The sequence below is a fragment of the Hemicordylus capensis genome, chromosome 3 (assembly GCF_027244095.1).
Source record: "Hemicordylus capensis ecotype Gifberg chromosome 3, rHemCap1.1.pri, whole genome shotgun sequence".
Lineage (NCBI taxonomy): Eukaryota > Metazoa > Chordata > Lepidosauria > Squamata > Cordylidae > Hemicordylus > Hemicordylus capensis.
This window is the reverse complement of record NC_069659.1, coordinates 149,017,494-149,038,634: the sequence shown is the minus strand read 5'-3', so window position 1 is coordinate 149,038,634 and position 21,141 is coordinate 149,017,494. Positions and strand designations below refer to the sequence as shown.

Below are 21,141 nucleotides of genomic sequence, written 5' to 3'. Positions count from 1 at the left end.
CCTTTTACCTTAAACAAAAAAGTTTTGCCTTTAAAAAAAAAAAGGTAAAAGGCGGGGGGGCTTTCTCCTTGCCCACTCCACACTTGCTGCAGCTGCCACTGCCCACAGAGAGGGGTGGCAAAATTTGAGGGGCAAAATTCACTGCTCCTCAGATTTTGCGGCTGTAGGCAAATGCCTACTCTACTTCTCCGTTAATCCACCACTGAATATAAGAACAATAAATGAAGAAGTATTATTCTGAGCATATGTGGAGCCCATTCCTCCCGCAATGGAGCAATCACATCCCTATAGGACTTAAACATTTCAAGGTGTGACTGCAGCTGCCAAATAGGGAGGTATGTGCTTTTACATGTTTGCTAGTTTGTTTCACAAATTCATCACCTTGTCTGAGAACTATAGCTAGAGACTTCCTCTGCAACTCAAAAAAAGGTGTTGGGATGGTGTGCACCGTGCAATTATATGGCAAGAGGGGCTGCTGGTGATGTGTCATGTAGATAGACTTGTCTGGTGTGCATATACAGAGGGAGGGCGAGCGAGCGAGCTGGTGTTCGTGGGAAGGAGAACGTGGAGCTGGATCCTAGGCATGCTTATTCGGAAGCAAATCCCATTGTGTTCAATGTCTCGCCAGTAAGCGTGCGATATTAGAACTGCGATGATCACGCGGGCCTAGCCTATCTGTGCTTACTCGGAACTTGTAAATCCCACTTCGGATTACTTCCAAACAAGTGAGCGCAGGTTGGAAGTAAGGCAGGCGGGATAGTGCAAAAAGCACACTGTCACCCCGTGTGTCCGCCATCCGTCGATTCATTCATCCGAGCGCTTACCGGATGCAGAAGAAGTCCCTCCTCGGCATCAGCTCCTCCCACTCCTTGCAGCTCTCCAGGGAGAGAAGGCGGTGGGGAAGGGAGACGTCCTGGAAATCCGTCCTGCCTCATTCAGGAGAGCTGCAGGCTCGGGCTGGAGGGAGGGGGGCGTGTGTCTGTAATCGGCAAGGAGTGGGCTCTGATTGGTCAAGGGAGGCGAGGTGAAAGGGCGGCCAAGCTGAGGTTGTCGGCGGCGGCGGCGGCGGCGGCAGGAGCAGCAGGAGGAGGAGGCGGCGACGAGGAGAATGATGGCGGCAGCGGCCTCTCTGTGCCGGGCGGCGGCTTGGCAGCAGCGGCACTCTGCAGCTCTGGAGCGCTTGCTCGTGGCACCCACGGTGAGATGCCGCGATGGGAAGTCTCGTGGGTGGGTCTCGGCGGGCACACAACTAGCAGCAGCAGCAGCAGCAAGGCAGGCACGAGCATTCTAAGAGTCTCCCGGCAGAGCAGACCTCAGCACCCTCAGGGCACCTGGAGCCAGCCACCGACCAGTGAGCCTGCCCGGGCAGAGACGTCCGTCCGCGGCCTCTCGTCTGTGTCCGCGCGCCGACATGCTAGTTCATGCGCCGTGACTGAACTTGGGGGGCGGTGCTGGGGGCCCGTTGTGTTATGTATGTGCACGTGAAGTACGGCAGATGGTACGTGTGTCTGCGCCTGTCTCTCTGCACGTGTGGAACGGACTCGCGTCAGCGTGGAGGCTCCGGAAGGTTTGCGGGGTGTGCGAGTGCAAGCAGGTGTGCAAGTGTAAGAGTTCCGAGATGTGTTATGTGCGGAATACCCTGCCTGGGGAAAGAGACGTGTCGCTGTTTGACAGGATAGGTGCTGGATTTCAAGGGCACAATGTCCACCACATCGCCTCCCCATGCATTTGAAAACTGCACCTTCTGTTAGCACAGGAAAGACGTTTCTGAATATGCGTCCCTTGTGATGCTTCTGTGTGATCGTGCATGCCAGTTGATGTACAGAGAAGGGTCTTGCAGGAGGATGGAGGTCGTAGAGCATCTGCTTTGTATGCAGATGGTCCCAGCTTCAATCTCTGGCTTTTCCAGGCAATACTGAGCTAGATGGACGGTATAAAGCGGCTTCCTATGTTCCTAAATACTGTGTGTGATATGTGTGTGCATGGTCATTTTTATGAATGCCAGAACCTCCTCCATAGCACACATTTGCCTCTTATGGCTTGTCTGTGGTTATATTTAGCACTGTATGTGTTGTTAAATGCTGTTGGCACTTATGTTAAGGTTCTGTATGAATTCACTAAGAAATACAGTTGTGAATATGATCCATTGTACTAGGAGAAGTATACTTATGTAATGACATGCTCTTGTAGGTAAATATGAATGCTTCTCTCTTGCTCTGGTTAACTGTCTGTGGTGACAGGGAGGTTTGTGTACAGCTGGCCAAGGGCCTCTGTAACCAATACTGCATCACATTTTCTGTGAGATTTCTTAATGAACTTCCCATTGTCTTGCATCTGGATCCTCAGAGTTTGCTGGTCTAAGGTGCTTCTGCGGTATTGATGGAATGTTGAGCTGCCATAAAGGTGCCCTGTCTTTCCTAAGCAGTACTGCTGAAAGAGTCTGTAAAATAAAATATGAAATGAGTATGCACTGATTTAACCCAAATACTGTACAATGTGCATTTAATGAATCCTGATAGAGCAGGTTTGTGAATAACTTTTAAAAATTGCCCCTCTGGCTGTGGGCATGAATTGCAGTGGTAGGCTCCAAGGACAGTTTATCTAATTGTCAAATTAAGGGCTCTGGCCTATTTTGCCTTTCAGTGCCTTGTTGCAGTTATGCTGCACTGAGATTATGTTTGTTGTTGTACTGTTTGGTGACATCAGATATGATTTCGACATCGCCTAAAAAAAAGGACTTTTAGAATGGGAGGAGTTAACCAGGTATCCACTACTAATTTGAGGACTGCAGTCATCTTTGTTCAAAAGCTTTGGATGTCGTGTCCTAATCTGGATTAGGAGTTTGATTTTTGAAGAAGGCCTCTCTCACAGTATTCTAGGATCGTTTTCTTTGTAGCATAACTTGGTAATAAGCAGGTGATTTGTATTTAATGTAAAAAAATCTGAGTGCAATCCCTAGACTTTCTGTTGTATAATAACCTCGGTGCAGTACAGTTGTCAACTTTATGTTATAGCTAGAGTGTTAGACAAATTAGATGACAGCCTCTCCTAATACAGGGACTATACCTGTATCTTTACCTCTTTTTCTTCTTGTTAAGACCAAGCTTCAGAATGTTCAGAAGTTATTCTGCTAGTGTAATTTTGTTATGAAGTGTTTTGATAGTATTTCCATAGGAAGACTATCTGCTATCAGTAATCTAAGGTTTTATTTTAATAGAAAAGTTTTAACTCTCATCAGAGTTAAAAATTAAACCTCATTGTGAAAAGGTTGAGAATGTGCCTTTGTCCTCATAACTCCTAAATGGTTTTGTACCAACTTGCTTTAAATGCTGAACTGCCTTCTCCAAACATGGTTAGCCATAAACCTTTTATAGTTCAGCTATTGACTTACAGAAGTTGAGCTAGAGACTTTAAGGGCAACTCTAGCTGTACAAAAAAGAGAGAGGTGAGGTTTCAGAGGTTTGATTTTTGCAAGGATGTTAAGGTGAGTAACTATGAAGAAAGGGAATGTATAGAACTGTAGGGATGAACCTATTCAGTCTGGCCGTCTGCACTCTGGCAGACTCTTCTGTACTGAAACACTTAGGGATGAACTTGAGTGGCTGGAAAATCCATAATTGTTTCTCTCACTTTGAAAAATAAAAATAAAAGTCTAAAGCAGCTTTAGAGGTGGAGGACCTCAAGAATGGTGCTGGCCGAGGTTGTTCTTAAACACTTTCCTCATACCATTTCCTCTCTGCTACTACTTGCGCCATGTATGGTGCTATATGTCTTCTCCTGTTGGGGCAAATAACTTGGGAGGTAGAGATTTAGATGGGGGAAATTGTGTTACGGGGAAAGGGTAAACACCCTGACAAAGCAAGGGGCTATAGCTCATTGGTAACTGGTCAAAGACATGCTTTGCATGTGGAAGTCCCTGGTTCAGTTCTTGGCATCTCCAGTAGAGAGGGAAAGACCCCAGTCTGAAGCCTTGGATAGTTACTGCCAGTTAGTGCACTGAATACTGATGCAGAGGTGGTACATGCCAGATTCATACATTCTCCCAGCCCACTTCTTCTTGGCTGCTTCTAAAACAAATGGAACCCATATGTGTGGGGATGTGATCAGAGATCTCCCATCTTGACTAGGTTTAGTCCATATTCCTCATAGCCTGATATATGTTTCCTTGGTGGCTTCTCACTTGGTCAATACTTGGCACAGACTATACCTCTTGCATTATATGACCTTTTGAATCTACTGCTTACAACTTTCTCTCCCTCCCCTTATTCACATGTATACCTGCCAACTGAAAATAACACTTTTTCATTAACTAGAGCTTATTTCATTAAATTCATCTGATAAGTGTGCTCTAGTTCATGAAAGCTTTTCTGTTTCAGTACACTTTCTAATGTGCCACAAGACCCTTTGTTGTATTCACTTGGCCAAGTAAGGGTTCCTTAGCTGAAAGGCTGCATCATGTTTGCATTGCTAGCCTAGTGGGTGGTCTTGGAGCACTCAGTGCTGTACTATTGTTGAAACTGTGAGTGTGGATCTGATCAGTGTCTGGATGGGAAACCATTAAGAGCCTCGTATAAGCTTGCTTTGAACGTCTAAGGGAAGAATATTAGAAGTAATAAGTAAAGCAACTTATTTAATCAAGAGCGGCCAAAGCTTTTTGTAGTCATTCTGTTCTGTGCACAGTGCGTTTGGCAAAAAGTCAGTGTGTCACAGTGCATCATGCAATGTCACCACTACAAGGGAGTGTGGCTTGGCAAGAAAGGCAGATCTTTTCATTAAGGAGCATCTAACGTATCATGTGTCCTTCATAGTGGGCGCTGTGTAGCAAGTTGTCATTTTTACAGTTAATCAGGTGTAGCATTATGAGAGATACTACTATTGGTCAGTATAATTTAGGTTATAATGTGTTGACACAAGTTGGTCTTGTGGTAGCAAGTGTGAAATGTCCTCTTTGCTAAGCAGGATCTGCCCTGGTTTACATTTGAATGGGAGATATGTGTGAGCACTTTAAGTTATTCCCTTCAGAATTGGGCTGCTCTTGGAAGAGCACATGCATGTTTGCTTGCAGAAGGTTCCAAGTTCCTTCCCTCACATCTCCAAGATAGGGCTGAGAGAGATTCCTGTCTGCAACTGTGGAAAAGCCTCTGCTGGTCGGTGTAGACCAGGCCTGCTCAACTTTGGCCCTCCTGCAGATGTTGGCCTACAATTCCCATAATCCCTGGCTATTGGCTGCTGTGGCTGAGAATTATGGGAGTTGTAGTCCAAAAACAGCTGGGGGGCCTAAGTTGAGCAGGCCTGGTGTAGACAATACTGAGCTAGATTGGCCAATGGTCTGACTTTGTATAAGGCAGCTTCCTGTGTTCCTGTGACATGGATTTTGGCTGATGACAGTTTCTCTGGTAAAGAGTAAGTTTAGAATATTTTTTCAATGATTAAAAAAACTGGTATATTATTCATGGCGGTAACAATGGCAACCTGACTGAGAATGAATTTGCATACATCTTTAATGTCTCGAGTATGCATGTTTTACTGCATATAGGTGTCTTATTTCACCATGAGAATACCATGCCAAGGGATCGTTTCTGTTGGCATGACTTTAGACTGCTTTATGTCATATTGGAAATGAACTGTTTGTATGTGCACCTGTATCTTTGAGGTGTAGAAAAATCAGAGGACTATGGCGTCAGTGAATGTGCAGATCCATTCTGACTCTTTATTTGCTTACATTGTTATAGAATAAATCAGAGACTCAAGGGAGGAAAACAGCCCCCTGGATAACCAAAACTGCAAACTGGCTGAGAATATGTGGAGAAAAGATTTGAAAAACTGCTTTGGTAATTTGAGCTGTCTGTATAGGCAAAGAAGTCTGTGCAGGGCCTTTAGAATGTTAACAAAATTCTTGCACAGGCTTTCTAGCAGAAAGGACTCACATTACCAAAAAAGTAAGCTTTTTGCATTCACCCAAATTCTGCACAGATGTATGTGCCTCCTAATATCAGCAACTGCTGTAATTTGAGAATTTAAATATTTAAACTTCATAAGCAAAATGGCTTACATCAAGTCTCAGGTCTCTTAAGGATACAGCAGAAATTTTTTGATTACCTCTGAAGCTATGACCAGAGATGTGGGTTTTCTGGGAAATTTTGAATTGGAAAACTTTCTAGAACTATTTCCCATGCAATTTTTTCCTTATTTGCATAAGAGTTGCATTAATTTGTCCTCAAAAAATTTTCCTGATGCCTTGAATAGATTGCAATCACATGTTGAGCCCTTTCTCATGAACAGTGAGAAAGGGCTACAGGGTTTGTGGGGAGGAAGCCCTAAAGAGCTTACTTCTTCCTGCAGAATATCATTCCGCCTTCCTTGGGCAGGTGGATCACGCACCCAGATGAGCACTGGCTGCTGCCAGCAGCTCCGAGGCTCAGGGTGCCAGGATGCATCGCCCTGTATTGTTCTGCCTCCTGGAGTTCCAATAATGCACCATGCAGGTGCATGGTGCATTATGGGGATCCCCCCTCCTCTCCTCGAGTCTTCTAGCCATGGCTGCTAGTTGAATCTGCTAGCTGTGATTGGAAAAACAGAAAAAATTCCTGTTTTAAAGGAAGTTTCTTAGGCGGGTTTACTGCCATGGTACTGCTGGGATCAACCCGATTCTGCCGATGCACATGCACGTGCAAAACCTGGGCACCCTTAGCCCGGTTTTGCATGTGTGTGTGAATTTGACCTATTTGTTTAGTAACAACCCCACCACTACTACTTATTTCCCTACACTGTGTATCAAAAGTTTTTCATGTAGCCAAGTAGTTGAACTGAAATATTTGATTGGGGGAGGTATCAATAAAAAATACATCACGTGGTTTAAATATTATCCTGAAAAAATCCAAAGCTTTAGGTTTAGTTGGAAATAAATATCTATATTTTGAGTACTCAAAGCATACTGTGCATGTACTCTCTTGCCTGTAAAACTTTAATTATAACGTTGCAATTGCCAAACTTGCCTAATATTGCATTGGCATCCCTCAAGGACATATTTTGGTGATGGATGGTGGGCTTCAGAGGGAAGGGGAGATTCTACAAGCACAATCTACTCCAAGTTTCTGGTTAAGCCTACTATGGTAAACAGCTGACAAAAGCAGGTAAAACAGAGTCACATTTTAAAGCATCCTGGCTAAGGAAAAGGTGTGGTGGTGGGGAGAGTCTTTACCTCCAATCAGAGCGAAGTCACCTGGGCTTACCTGTCACTTGCTTAACCAATGGGAAGCTGAGACTCCCTGAAGGGACTTGGAGCCTACAGTATCTGTCTCATTAGGACAGGACAGAACAGGAGGTTTATGGATGACACCTCCACATGCGGAAGGACATGGGAAGTCCAAGTGAGAAGGATTTTCATTTCCAAGTGCGAGAAAGTCTTTTGCGTTAGATCCTGGGGGAGTTTGGTGTGTGCAAAAAATGATCTGCCCCCGTTCACCACATGGATGGTCAGAGTTGAGAAGGGGCAGGGGAAAATGCCATGAGGGTTTTCCCATAAGGCACTCTTTTGCTCCCTCCCTCCTCACAATTACTAATATCATCCGTATGCAATTCTCATGCAACTCAGTGGACACCACTGATTTGCATAGCTAAAATATAACTAAATTTGAGAGTTATTTCTGGAATGGGGAACCAGTAGCTACTGGTAAGAGCCTGGATGCTTCCAAGATCTGACGAACTGTTCACCAGCCAGTGATGTGCTTATTAGGGTTCTCATCCAATTAAGTAAACCTTAGTTGCTTAATTGTATGATTTAGCCAATTAATCTTTAGCTGTGCATAAATTTGCATTTGTGTAAAAACAAAAATTCTACAGCAAAACGCTTACTATTTATTTTTAGAGGATTCAAAAATACATAAAGGATACAGGAGACTCTCGATATTCATGGGGGTTCCATTGTCCTCAATTACTGAGGATAAAGGAAACCGCAAATACTGAGTAATTATGTCTATGGGATCGTAGAGGTTAGGTTCTAGAGGTGGAAAAAAAGTGGAAAAAATGAATAAATTGGCCCTTAAAATATGGGGAAAGTGCCCTGCCATGCTCAGTCTGTCCCCAGCTGTCCAGCAAATGCCCCCCAAATGCTGCATTTTTCAGCTCCCTCCCCATTTCTACAAACAAAAACGAGCCAGAAAACGGCTCCCTTACACAAAATGGCAGGCAGAAATGACCTGAGAGGTTGATCAATCATCTTTATTATGGTCCAGATCCAGCATAAGATGAAACAGTAAGGCATAATAATAAAAGCAAGTTATGGAACCCTAAAACTAGACTACTACGAAAGACAACCACAGGGCTCTGTGGTCACCAGGAGTCAACACCGACTCGACATCACACTTTACTTTAACTTACTTTAAAATTGCTACTATAAAAATATATACTATACAAATATATCTATACAAATACTATAAAAATATATCATAACTAGCTGACCGGGTGCATAGCATCTGCGCCCCTAGTAGCGCCGCCGCTGGTGCGGTCGGCCCCGAGAGTGCCGCTGCCGCTGCTGGCGTGGCCGGGTCTGAGGAATCTAGGGAAGGCTTCTTAAGTGGTCTAATCATTACCTCCTTCGAACAAGGAGGCATCCTACTCTCCCTCAGTGATGAGTTAATGATATTAACTAGGCCATATCCAACAATTTCCCTGCTAGATAGAAGCAGCCAATTTGGGCAAGGATCCAGAGAACAAGTGTTAGGCTGCACCGCCCCAAGCAGCTTGTCCATATCCTCAGGCATTACAGATTGAAATTGATCCAGTCTAATACTACAAGAGAGATTGCTGGACACCACCCTAATAGACTCTGCAATAACAGTGGAGTCCAAGTCGGCCCGAATACAAGAGATTTTCTCTGCAAAACACCCACGAAAAGCATCACAGCAGAACAAAGACTCTGGGGACTGGTTTGAAATTGAAGGAGCCTGACTCAAACTCCTCACAACCCAGGACAGCTCTGCTGAACGCGGAGCTGCAGAAGCAATGCAGGTCGAGCAGAATTGTTATTTTGCCACACACACCATTTCCGCATAAACCTTCAAATGGGCTCTATGCCGTGTCCTGTCAATTTCGAGCCACATTCTCCTCCACTTGTGCACCAGTCACTTTCCTTGCTGCTTCACACCCCACAACTCCTCTGTATACCAAGGGGCCATTTTTAAAGCAGGTCAGAAGGCATGCTTAGGAGCAATCGTGTCTACTGCCCTGGTGAGTTCCCTATTCCAGGTTCCCACCAGGGCATCGAGAGGATCACTGGCAGGACCAACATTAAAACCAAGGCTTTTTGGAATACTGTTGGGTCCAGCAGCCGTCTCCAGCGGACCATTTTAATAGGTCCTCCACCCCTGCAGGGCTGGGATGTGGCTGTGAAACCAACCTTAACCATGTAGTGGTCCATCCATAACAATGGGGAAACCACAGTATCTCCCACCCACAGACCACCACCCTGATCTGAAAAGTCCAAATTGAGTGTGTGGCAAGCAACATGAGTTGGTCCTGAAACTAGTTGGGATAGGCCCATAGTTGTCATGGCCACCGTGAACTCCTGAGCCACACCAGACAAGTCAGCCTCACAATGGATACTGAAGTCCCCGAGCACTAAAAGTCTGGGTGACTCCAACACCAACTCCGAGACCAGCTCCATCAACTTAGTTAGGGAGTGAGTTGAGCAGCGGGGTGGACAGTACACCAACAGAATGCCCAGTGTATTCCTAGTTAACAGCCTAATACACAATATAAGTCAACTGTCACACAGGGGCCCTGGTAAGAGAAATGGTATTCTTATGGACCACAGCCACTCCACCATCCAGCCCACTTCCCCTAGCCTACTCCACAACAGAGTAGCCTGCTGAGAGAAACTGGGCTCGACTACAACTCCAGCACTCCAATGCCTCCAAAAAGCTGTGAAGACGCAGCAGCCATCAGCCGCCCAACAGTGCAAAACCAGATTAGAACACAGAACCCATGCAGCCCCCCAACCCATGCAGCCCCCCAACCCATGCAGCCCCCCAACCCATGCAGCCCCCCAACCCATGCAGCCCCCCAACCCATGCAGCAAGCAGTTCAAAAGCAGTAGTTAGGACACAGAAGCTCCCACCCAGCACTTAACATCTATAGCCCCCGATTCCTGCAGCTTTCACCTCTACCTCTCCCACTCCAACTCCTCGAAACATCTCAGAAACACCTCTCCAACGCTCCTCCAACTCTTCACAAATGTCCTGCCTTGTCCGCCAACGAAAACCTGCGAGATTCGTGGATACTCAAATTGCAGTTGGCAAGGGAGGTCTCATTTTCCCAATCGCAGATACTCAAAACCACAATTGGGGAAACCGTGGTTGATGAGGAACGACTGTACTAAAATAACTTGTTGGATCCCACTCAGTAAAGTTTGTCATGTTTCAGTTTATAATACATGTCCTTTAGTTATTTAGCAGAGGGCTACTGGCCCTATCCATCTCTAGCACAGCATCCTTCCAGTGGCTGTTGCTGGTGTGTAATCTCGTGTTTCTTTTTTAGACTGTGAGCCCTTTGTGGACAGGAAGCAATTTTATTTATATCTGTGTAAACCGCTTTGGGAACTTTGGTTGAAAAGCAGTATATGAGTATTTGTCATATTCATATTATAGGTATCATTATAATACAATTTTAATAAGTGTTGTACAGGCCTGTAAAGCTTGTCACCAAGATATCTATTCAACAAAGACAATAGATCCAACAATAATAGGTGTTGTACAGTTGTGTCAGCAAAGAAGTTTCTTTCCTTCTGTGTTCTACATTTACAGTACTGTATAGAAGTGCACATAACTGTACAGTTAGTGCTCATAGTATTTTTAAATTGTCATTTGCAGTGTTAGTATTTATATTTTAAAGGTGGCCTTTATTCATCACAGTTATTAATTGTATTGGATACTTATAAATGTAGTGAGATTTTCTAGAATGGTGTCTGTTTTTAAATGCTGAATTCCATTTCAAAAGAAAAGCTCTACTGCCTAGTAAAGCTGTATGTATTGTTTGATTGTGCAGACAAATCACATCCTGCCGAAATGGCTGGCATCCTAATGTTGTGAACAACATGGAAGAATATTTTGAAAACACAACTGGGGAGGGGCAATTTTTGCTAATTTCACCTCTTCCTTCTACAACTACCTATGCCTCCTGAAAACATGTCCCTAGGTATTATGGGGTATCAGGGACATGTTTTTGGGAGACATAGGTAGCTGTAGAGGGGCGCGGAGCATTGGCAACAATTACTCCTCCCTATAACGTGTGAAATGTTCTTTCACATGCTTGGTGTTAGTCTGGATGTCGGCTAGTGTTTGTATTAGTACTCACCTTTCATTTCCCCCACTCAAAACAAAGCAGAAATGGAGAAAGAAAAGAGAAAGATTCAAGACTTTGTGACTGTGGTGATAAAGCATAGAGTGTGTGGATTATGCTTGATTGATTTTCCAATGTTTAGTGGGGTGGAGCTCATGTGTAATCAATAAATGTGAATATAATGGCAATTCATAACAGAAGGGGAAAATGCAATATAATTATAAAGAGAATATAGAATTGTGTCCTCCAAAACTTGCACCTGTAAGAACTAGTGGCTCACCAACTCTGTTTTTACTCTGGAAGTATACCTGCGTTTTTCTTTATACAAATTGAAATAGGAATTTGTTACGCTTCTGCATCTAATGCCAGCTTTCATATCTAGCATAGGAAAAGTGCCCTACAGTGGCTTATACTTTAACGACTGCCATCGAGGAAGTTTATTTTCTTTCTTTCTTCTGGCTCTGCTGTGCCGTCTTTTTTCCTGTTTGTGGAAACTGTTCTTTGGTCATATTATTTTATTGTATGGTAAATTCATTTTAATCTTTTCACTGGAAAGAGTAAGCAACTACCTTCATAGGCATGGTGAGAAAATGTTTTTGTATTTTCTTTTAGGAATTTAAGAGTAGGTGAAATGCTGGGGAATTTGGAAAGAACACAAGGGGAATGCCTAATAGGGTTCTGTGCGTATGCCATTTTATCTTTACCAGTTGTTCTTCATGCTGTCTGACTAAAATGCTAGACTTTGATTTTTGCTGTTCTTTGGGCTTGTAGCTGCAGAACAGAAGTGTACGCTAGTAGTAATCAAGGGTGGTAACTTCCCTGAACTTTAAACAGTTACCTCAGGAAATGGGTTTAGAGGTTTTTTTAAAAAAACTGGCCTGTGCCTTTTTTTTTTTTGCACAGACAAATGCAGTGCAATACTTGTGATAAGTGCTACTTGACAAAGACAGTTTAAACACTAAACCGGGGAGATCCAGTTCAAATTCCCATTCAGCCATGAAGCTCCCTTGATGTCTTTGGGCCAATCAGCTGTCTCTCAGCCCACCTTACCTTAAATGGTTGGATTGAGGATAAGAACCACCATGTATACTGCCTTGAGCTCTTTGGAGGAAGAGTGGGATATAACTGTAGTAGTAGAAAGAAATAATTGATTCTAGTCACTTGGAAGCCCAAGTAGGAACCACACCATTGCAACTTGATTAGCCCTCAGGAAGGCATGTCACTCCTATCCTTCAGGTTTAAACTTCTTGCTAATTTGCTTTCTTTGGCTGGTTGCTTGCTTTTCCTAAGGGTTGCCTAAACGCAAAACTGAGGTTGAATCCTGTTTGTCAGTATCCAAGCCATAATGCACGCTAATAATCTGTGAACAAAAATGGGGCTTTCCTGCCTCCTCCTTCCTGCTGTTGTTCCTGCATCCCTGTAAAGCCCCTTAGACTGGAGGAGCCTCCCAAATGGTGGGGGTTGCAATGGGAAGGAGAAGAACGGAAAATGGGAAGCTCCCCATTCCATAAGTCTAAGTACCTTTTTGTCTCCGAGCCTGTATTTAAATATATAAAAACATTGCTCTGGGCTCCTCCAGAGGAAGAGAAGGATAGAAAATTATGTATAAATAAAATATTTCTTTGTCATTTACAAAATATCTGAGTCTACCAATATACCAGTTACTTTAGTAATTTTTTGCTTTTAGGAAGCTTCCTCTTACTGCGAGGTTCCCCCTATCATGAGGCAAACGGAGGTGATGGCCTTGGGTGATGAGTGCAGGCACCCTGCCCTGCACCGAACATGGTTGTTGCTTTGCTTTTCTGCTCCAGGCCTCCTGGTGCTGCTCCTTTCCCCTCCTTCTCCCCCATCGCCTGGTCTAGAACTTGTAGACACTAGCCCCTTTCCTCTTCTTTCCCCTTGCTGGCTTCCCTGCCCACCAGTCACCACTGCTCTTACTGTAGCAATGTGCATCCAGCTGCCCACTCCATAGTTGGTCTTTCTATAGTTGTGGCTGATTCAGCAGGACTGACTGACCAGCTCAGTTGCTCCCCTGCCTCTCTGTTGCTCATGGTGTTCCCCCCTCCCCATTCTGCACTCGTTCATTCTGCCTCCTGCATTCAAGCACCCCACAGAAGAGTTCTTTCCTTGGAGCTTCCTTTTTTCCTTTAAGAAAATGGCTCTTTTGCAGGATGCTTGAATGGAAGAGACGAAGTGGACAAGTGTGGTCCTGGGGAGATGGCGCAGTGACCAATAGAGGGTGCAAGCCAGTCAGTCGGTCCTGCTGGGGCAGCCATAACAAACGGGCACCAAGTGGGCAAAGCAGCCAGATGCACACTGCTATAGTAAGAGGGGAAAGAGCCAGAAAGAGGGATCATGGAAGGGCAGTATATGTACCAAATAAATAAATAAATAATGCTGGGAAGAGTTGAAGGAAAGAGAAGAGGACAACCAGCAGCAAGGTGAATGGACCCGATTATGACAGTAATGAATGCACCATTGAAAGGCCAAGTTGAAGACAGATCATCCTGGAGAGAATCTAGCTATATGGTCGCTAAGAGTAGACATCGACTTGACGGCACTTAATCAATCAATTTTTTTAAAAAATTGTATGCCAGCATGTTTTTGATGCACACCTGGAATTTTTAGCTTCAGTTGTGAAACATAGCGGCTAACATTCAGATGGATGCACCAGCACTTCCCATCATACAATCAAGAAGGGATGATTTTCAACTATTTTCTCATTTTTCTGAAGCTGCCAGTGCCTCCTGAAACTATGTCCTTGAGGGTCATAGGAGGCACTGCAGAGGGAATGGAAGATTGTGCAGTGAAAAATGCTGGCACTCTGGCATAGTGCTAGTTTGGATGTGTTGACTGACAAGTGTGTAGGAACGTATTTTGTTGTCATCTATTTGTCTACCCTGATGTACTGTTCTTCAGCATTACTTTTTGCATTGAAAAACGTATTTCATACTCTTTTGCTAAACAAATCAATAGTCTTAGAACTGAACCTACATAATTATACACAAATATCGCTTTTCAGAATTTGCACTAAAATGGATTTCAGGCTATTCTGTGGTACTATCTGAAAGTCCATTAAACTCCTATGGATGCTCTTTAGATTTGATGCCATGGTGGGGTGGGTGTGTTGTATTTTTACTTTTAAACACTTCACTGTTGGATATTGTTTTTTCTTCATTCCTTTCCCCTCCTAAGGAAAATATTTTGATTTGTTACATTTTGCAGCTGGTAAAAATTGTCTCTCCCAAACATTTACTTTGAATGACATAATCATCCATACTTATCATCTTTTTTATAGTGTGTTACAAGGCTTTCAAGATCAAGATGGTGCCTTATCTCTTCTCGTGGTTTGCACTCAACTGTGTATGATCCAAATGAAAAGGTAGGCTTGTTCTGTTAATGCTTGTTGAAGAGTGTGAGCAAAACTCCCTAGCAATTCTGAGCATAGTTGGTTCAGAGATGCTGTCTTTTTATATATCTTGTTACACTTCTTTAGTCCATCTAGTGCAGTGTTTTTCATTGAAAAGACGGTGGGGGCAGTGGCTGTCCCATCAACCCTAAGTGCAGCTCTCTGATTAATTAGGCTGTGTGAAACTTTGGCCAAAGCTGTAAACTCTGTACAGTCCGTGTGGCACCATGCAGAGTGACTATTCTTTCTGTGCAGTTCTATACTTTGCCCAGTGCCAAGGGACTCTTTGAAGGGGAATAGAGCCTTCTTGAGTCCCTGCACCATCTTGGAAGGTGTGCACAGAGTCCTGGGAAGTGTAGTCTTTCTCAGTGCTTTCCTCCTAGAGCTCTTAAGAAAGGGTTCCATCTCTCTTAAAGGGGCCCTTCCAGCACTGAGAAAAGTGCAGTACTGTGCGGAGAACAGCACAGTACTCTCACATTGAAGGTGGGTTTTTTTGTGTGGTTTTTTTTGCCAAAGTGACCCCTGCTTGAGAGAGAATGATCTCTAGTTTACTTGAGAGAAAATGATCACTAGTGGTATTTGAACTTGCTTATTTCTGCTATGCAGCCTGACTAGATGTATAATGGCTGACATGCTGAGCCGTGTTAGAAGTACGTAACAGGAGCTGTGTCTTTGGAAGACTGCAGCAGAGGTGAGCCCTGACTCCTGCCAAGCAGGCAAATGTGCACAGAGGGGTAAGGGTAGCAAGTTTAGCTGCTCTCTGCTCCCTCCAGAAATATGTCTTGACTTCAGAAATATGTTGCTGAGGACTTTTCCATCCTCTGGGACATGTGTCTGAAGTACAAAAGAATATTGAGGGAGTCGTATTTTATGGTAGTACTGCGAAAGTTGAAACTGCTGTATTGAGTCTTAAACCTAACCCCAAAACTGGGTTAGGTTCCCAAGAAGCTGCAAGGATGCTCAGTCGCTTTAATTTTTAAGTTCCCAACTCTGTGAACAAGTAAACTTGGGATAACCCAAGTTTATCCCAAACCCCAAGTTAAAGTGCCTGGCTAGCATGTGCCAATTTTCAGCTGAGAAGTAGTGTGGGCTGCTCATTTGCAGCACACAAATTTAATTATGGGGGTAGTTTTGGTCATTCCTAGGGTTAGGTATTTAAAAATTTAATTCCCAACTGGAAAACCCCAAGAGGGACCAAAGCTATGCCTGTGATAACTACATTTGTGTACAGGAAGTTAATCTGCGAATGGTCAAAACCATGGAAGCTAAACCAATGACATCTGTGAGTCTCCTGTAGTTCGGGTAGCATTCACTAAGGCACTTCACTTCTCTTGAATGAGATTTTATAGCAGCCTGCGATGCTTTTTAGAATGATGGATGTATGGACTGTTGCCACTCCTGTCCTCTTGGCATTGTTGTGCCCTGTTTGTTCCAGAAATCTCCTTGGCCCAGCTAGCATGATTGGCTGTTGAGGCTAGCAATTGATTTGTCCATTGATGCAATGCCAGTCATATGGTGGTATGTAAATAGGGGGATCCTAGTAGCCAATCTTATCCACTGTTTTGGCACCTCAGTCCATAAGATGGGATCTAAAATGTTAATGTCAACATTAAATTGCTTTAAGTCTAGAACACAGTACTGGATATACTTCAGTTTGGTCAACAATTCTATTTTTGTATCTACAGCTTTTTTATACACAACAAAATGCTAGGAAGGTAACTTCTAATCATATTATTCCTTTTAATAAAAGATATTCTTATAGTAAATGACTTGGCACTTAGGAAGAAGTACCATACCATTATTATTACTAAGGCAACCCCTATTCTAAACCCTAAGGGCGTTTGTTACTGTGTACATAAGCAGACTGCCAGTTAGTAGCATTTACATCTGTGCTCCTTAAATTCTGCTTATCAATACTGTATATTTTCAATAATATTGGATACACTGGGATTTCTTTAACTGGAACTTCTTAGCAGTGGCAGCTGATGAGGGCAACGCCGGTGGGGAGCAAGAGGTACCTTTTTAAAAAGTAATTTGAAAGGTGCTTACCAGAGGTACCACCACACCTGTAAGATGCCGAGAGCAGCGGTGGCCTGCCAAGCATCCCGTGCAGTGGTGTAGCTCCAGCACTCACCTGGCCTCTGCACAGGTGTAGAGGCCAGGTGAGTGCCGGAGTGGCACCATCGTGTGGGATGCTTGGCGGGTTGCCACTGCACTTGGTGGCTTACGCAGACTGCCACTGCTACTTAGGATTAGCTCCTTGGGGAAGTTCATATGTTAGTATTACCCCACCCCTTTACACCTTCTTATGCTTTTGTGCATATAAGTGAACACAATTCAGGAGTTAGGTGCTTCTACTGCTCAATATGTATTGCTTTTTCAGCCATTATTTTTAGCAGCTTGACAGTGCTTGTGTTTATGTACACAAAGAAAAAGCCAGCAAAGCGCGCACATGTTGTTTTCAAGAAAGAAAAATGTAACCAATCCAGCTGAACTGGAGCACCATGTTACCCTGGACTGCATATCTGCCATTTCTGGGTCAGTGTAGGCTTTATGGGGCTGAAAACTTAAAGCAGAACAAAATTGGGTAGTAGGAATATGCATGTGCTCTCCTTGGAATGAATGCCCTGCTCCTTTATTGCAGTTAAGGATTCATGTGCATTGATGTTTACTGGGCTAACTGGAGTTTGATGTTGATTAAGATTTCTAGTTAAATAGGAATCTGGTCACCATAAAATGATGTTGCCAGCATGCCTGTTCACTATGCTTAAGGCAGGAGATGCTGCAAGGTGGGAGTGCATACTTTTGTAGTCTACTCTTTATCTATTAAGAAACCATCCCAGAGACATAACCACCATTTTACAAGGAGGGACAAATGTCCCTGGGCTGCTGGGGTCAGGGGGGCTGTGATGGCTCCCCCAGGGCTCCCCCTTGTCCTCTTCTGCACCCAGCCGGTGAATGAAGCACTTACCGGCTAGGAGCATGAGGTGTGACTGATTGACCGCTCTTTCCTAGCCAGGAACTGAAATACCGATTGGGCAGGTGATTGTTTTCTCTCCCTCACTCAGAGTGAGGAAGAGAAAGCAGCAACCCAGCTGGCCATCTGCTTGCTGACAGGTATGGAGAGGAGCCATGCGGCTCCTGCTTCTAGGTGCTGGCCACATCAGCTGCATCGGCATCAGCACACCAAAGCAGAGGGTGTGACCAGCACCTGGGGGGGGCACATGGTCTCCCTCTCACTGTTTCCCACTTGTCTGTCTGCTTGCCAACTGGGTAGGAGTGGGAGAGGGGTTGTCCCCTTCCAGGTGCTGGCTACCCAATATCTGACATCAGATGCAGGGGCTATGGCTGGTGTGCGTAGCTCCATAAAGAGCGGTCACCAGCTAGAACTTGGCCTTGGGCCTCCTGTGAGCCCCCTATGCCTCTGGATCATCTCCATTTATGTAAGCACTAATTGTGCGTGTGGATAAATCCCAAATCAAATCACTGTACTTTAATATGTTTAGCAACTTCTTTATCAAATCCTTCAGCTCCTTAGAGGAGGCTAAATGTATGTATAAATATTGATATGTTTATAATATAATAGGAGTTATCTTTTCTTTCCCTCCGCCCCACTTTAGACCTTTGAGAAGCTTCTTATTGCCAACAGAGGAGAAATTGCCTGTAGAGTAAGTATAATTTTCAAAGCTATAATTCATCAGTGTTACCACTTTTGTTGTTAGTTTAAAACATTTCATTTTCTCCTCAATTACTAGGTAATTAAAACATGCAAGAAGATGGGTATAAAAACAGTTGCTATACACAGCGATGTCGATTCCAATGCGGTAAGTACTAATTTTGTAAAAATTCTTACTGGGCACTTGGTTCCAAACACTGAAGGATGGTTTTTTGTTTTTTTTTAAAGCATATATTAGATCAAGGGTGATCAACTTGAGGCTCTCCAACTGTTACTAGACAGTTATCTAGTAACTCTCATCTTCCCCACCCTCAGGTTGACCACCCCTCTTATTAGATTTTAAAGGTGGCCCTTATTATCAGCAGGGGTTCATTTCTCTGCTACAACCATGGATAACGACACCTTGAGGCAGTAGGAATTGGGGGGGGGGGAGGTTAGGTTCCTGGAGGCTAAAAAACAGCTTACAAAGGCAGAAATAAAGTCTTTTATTGTGCTCTGTGGGTCTCCAGTTGTCCAGCAATGCCCCCACTCTAGCCTCCAATTTTTTTTTGTTAAAAATCATGCGATTTTTTAAAAAAATAACAAAAGAGCCACAGAATGTCTCCTTTCAGCACAATGGTGGCTGGAAATTACATCAGAGGTAATTTCCAGAAATGACATCAGAGGTCCCCTAAAACAATGAATAGCCAAAATTGACCCTTTTAAAACTCGTGGATAACGAAGCCAAACAAGTTACATGGTCACTATAGGAACAAATTCATTTTTTAAAGGGTTTTGATTAGGAACTTGACAAAGGGAAACCATGAAGGAAGACTATTCTAGTGTACTAATAATAGCAGTATTAATCATGTGATATTTGTCTGTCTTCCCACACTAAGACTGGCCTTGGCCTAAGCACACTTACTGAAAAAGCAGTGGCCATTGATATTGCATAATAACATGTACTGTATCTGGCATGCATAGATTTTGTGTGTGTTTGTCATCTTGCATTTGGTGTGTTCCTTTGAGCAAATTGAATTAAAACATGGGTAAACATGGATATGCATTCTTCTATATGTAGTGAGGCACTCTTGGAACATAGTGATATGCCCTTGTGAAACCACCCAGAGATGTAAGTTTTGGGCAGTATAAAAATATGTTAGTTAAATAAAATAAATAAAATAAAATGAACAGTATTGCTAGGTTCAAACCCTAAGGACCTTCTTATGATCTGCTTACTTGAAAGTGAATTATAGTGTAATCAGCTTGATTTATCTCTTATTGTAATCTTAGATATGTTTAACATGGGTTTACTGATCAGGGGCAGAACTGCACATCATAAGCATGCAGAACTGCCACCACATGTTAATGGCCATGTGTGTAGTTCTTCCTTATGATGTGTAGTACAACTTAACTTGTATCTGATGTCATCATGCTGGGTGTGTTCCTCACTCTGTATTTCTCTTCAGTGCCTCGCAGTGGTGAGGCCATGTCCAGTGTTATGATGTCTGGACATGGGATAAGGTGTAGTGTATCGTATGGAGCGGGAGAATGACCACAGAGCTGCTCTTTTTGGCAGCAGCTCTGTAGTTCTTTGGGTAGTTCAAATCAAAGAGTGAGCAAAATTCTGGAAAATATTTATTCAAAAACATGAAGTTAGCTCAATAAAGTCTGGCTTTGAATCTGAGTTTCATGAATCCATCACCCAAGAGATATAGTATGTTTTGGGAAATTGGCTGTCCGTTAGAATCATTCATAACTATCTCTGCATATTTGGTAGTACGTTTTTTTAAAAAATCCTAAGACCAACCATTAACCCAAACTGGGTCACTAGTAATTAGAAAAATTATTGCTCCGTGGATGTTTAACAGACTGTGAAAACATAGTTCTTGTTGAATTTGGTCTATTAGAAAACAAAGCACTGCAACTAGTTCAGATGATGATTTTGGTAGTTTTTGTCAGGCTGTGTTTCTTAAATGGCGACGTTTACAGCTCTTTGAATGAATGCCAATAGGATATGTGACCAAGGTCCTAATGACTGTTGAATGTGTACTCTTGTATTTCAGTAGAAATGATTTCTCCTATATGTTCTATGAAGAAGTTGTTAGTAACTTATTACTTTGGAAGTGGTGATGGAGAAGGGTGCTCACATTGTGGGTCAGTACTGTTGATAGTGGTTTACTGCATACCTTTAGTGTTCCTTTCACAGTCCTTAATTACCATTATAACTTGTTTCACATTAGTCTTAAGAATACATAAGAATGTCTCCTTTCTGTGGCTTGATTTACACTTTACTAGAATGGTGTGGCAGCCATTTTTCTGTGGCCAGTGGTGGAGCCAGGGAATGGAAGCTCAGGTTCTGCCCCATCCACGGCAGCCGTGCTGTTCATGCGCATGAAGTCCCACACGTGTCCTCTGGAGTGCATTCTCAGCCAGCGTTTGCTGGCTGGGTGCATTCATTTCACTTCCTCTCCCTTCAGCGAGGGAGGTTTCGTTTTGGTGACCTGTGTGTGCTCCCAATCTTCGGTTGTGTAGAAGCAAGGTAAGAGGAAAATCTGGGTAGAAGTGATTGTATGGAAGCAAGGTAGGAGGAAAAGGTTTTCCTCCTACCTTGCTTCCACACAACCAAAAATTGGGAGCACACCCAGCTCTCAAACCTGAATAGAACACAGTTTTTGATTGTGTGAATGACCTCTCTGTATAACAATGAAAAGCTTTTGTTCAGGTTGGCAACCAGCCC

General features: G+C 43.5%; 1 protein-coding gene across 4 annotated transcripts in view; it reads left to right on the top strand.

Moving 5' to 3' along the window:
• Positions 1 to 864: 864 nt before the first annotated feature.
• Positions 865 to 21,141, top strand: part of PCCA (propionyl-CoA carboxylase subunit alpha) — a 335,273-nt gene continuing 314,996 nt past the window's right edge. Inside the window, exons 1-4 of one of the 4 annotated variants that reach the window (XR_008319165.1) lie at positions 865 to 1,198; positions 14,636 to 14,719; positions 18,367 to 18,414; positions 18,502 to 18,570. Coding sequence is in view for 2 of the 4 variants with exons in the window: in XM_053307833.1 (XP_053163808.1) it covers positions 1,109 to 1,198; positions 14,636 to 14,719; positions 18,367 to 18,414; positions 18,502 to 18,570 (291 nt within the window). In the remaining 2 variants the exon portion in view is untranslated. The remainder of the gene's footprint in view (positions 1,199 to 14,635; positions 14,720 to 18,366; positions 18,415 to 18,501; positions 18,571 to 21,141) is intronic. The other 3 variants (XR_008319164.1, XM_053307833.1, XM_053307832.1) reach the window with 3 other exon arrangements.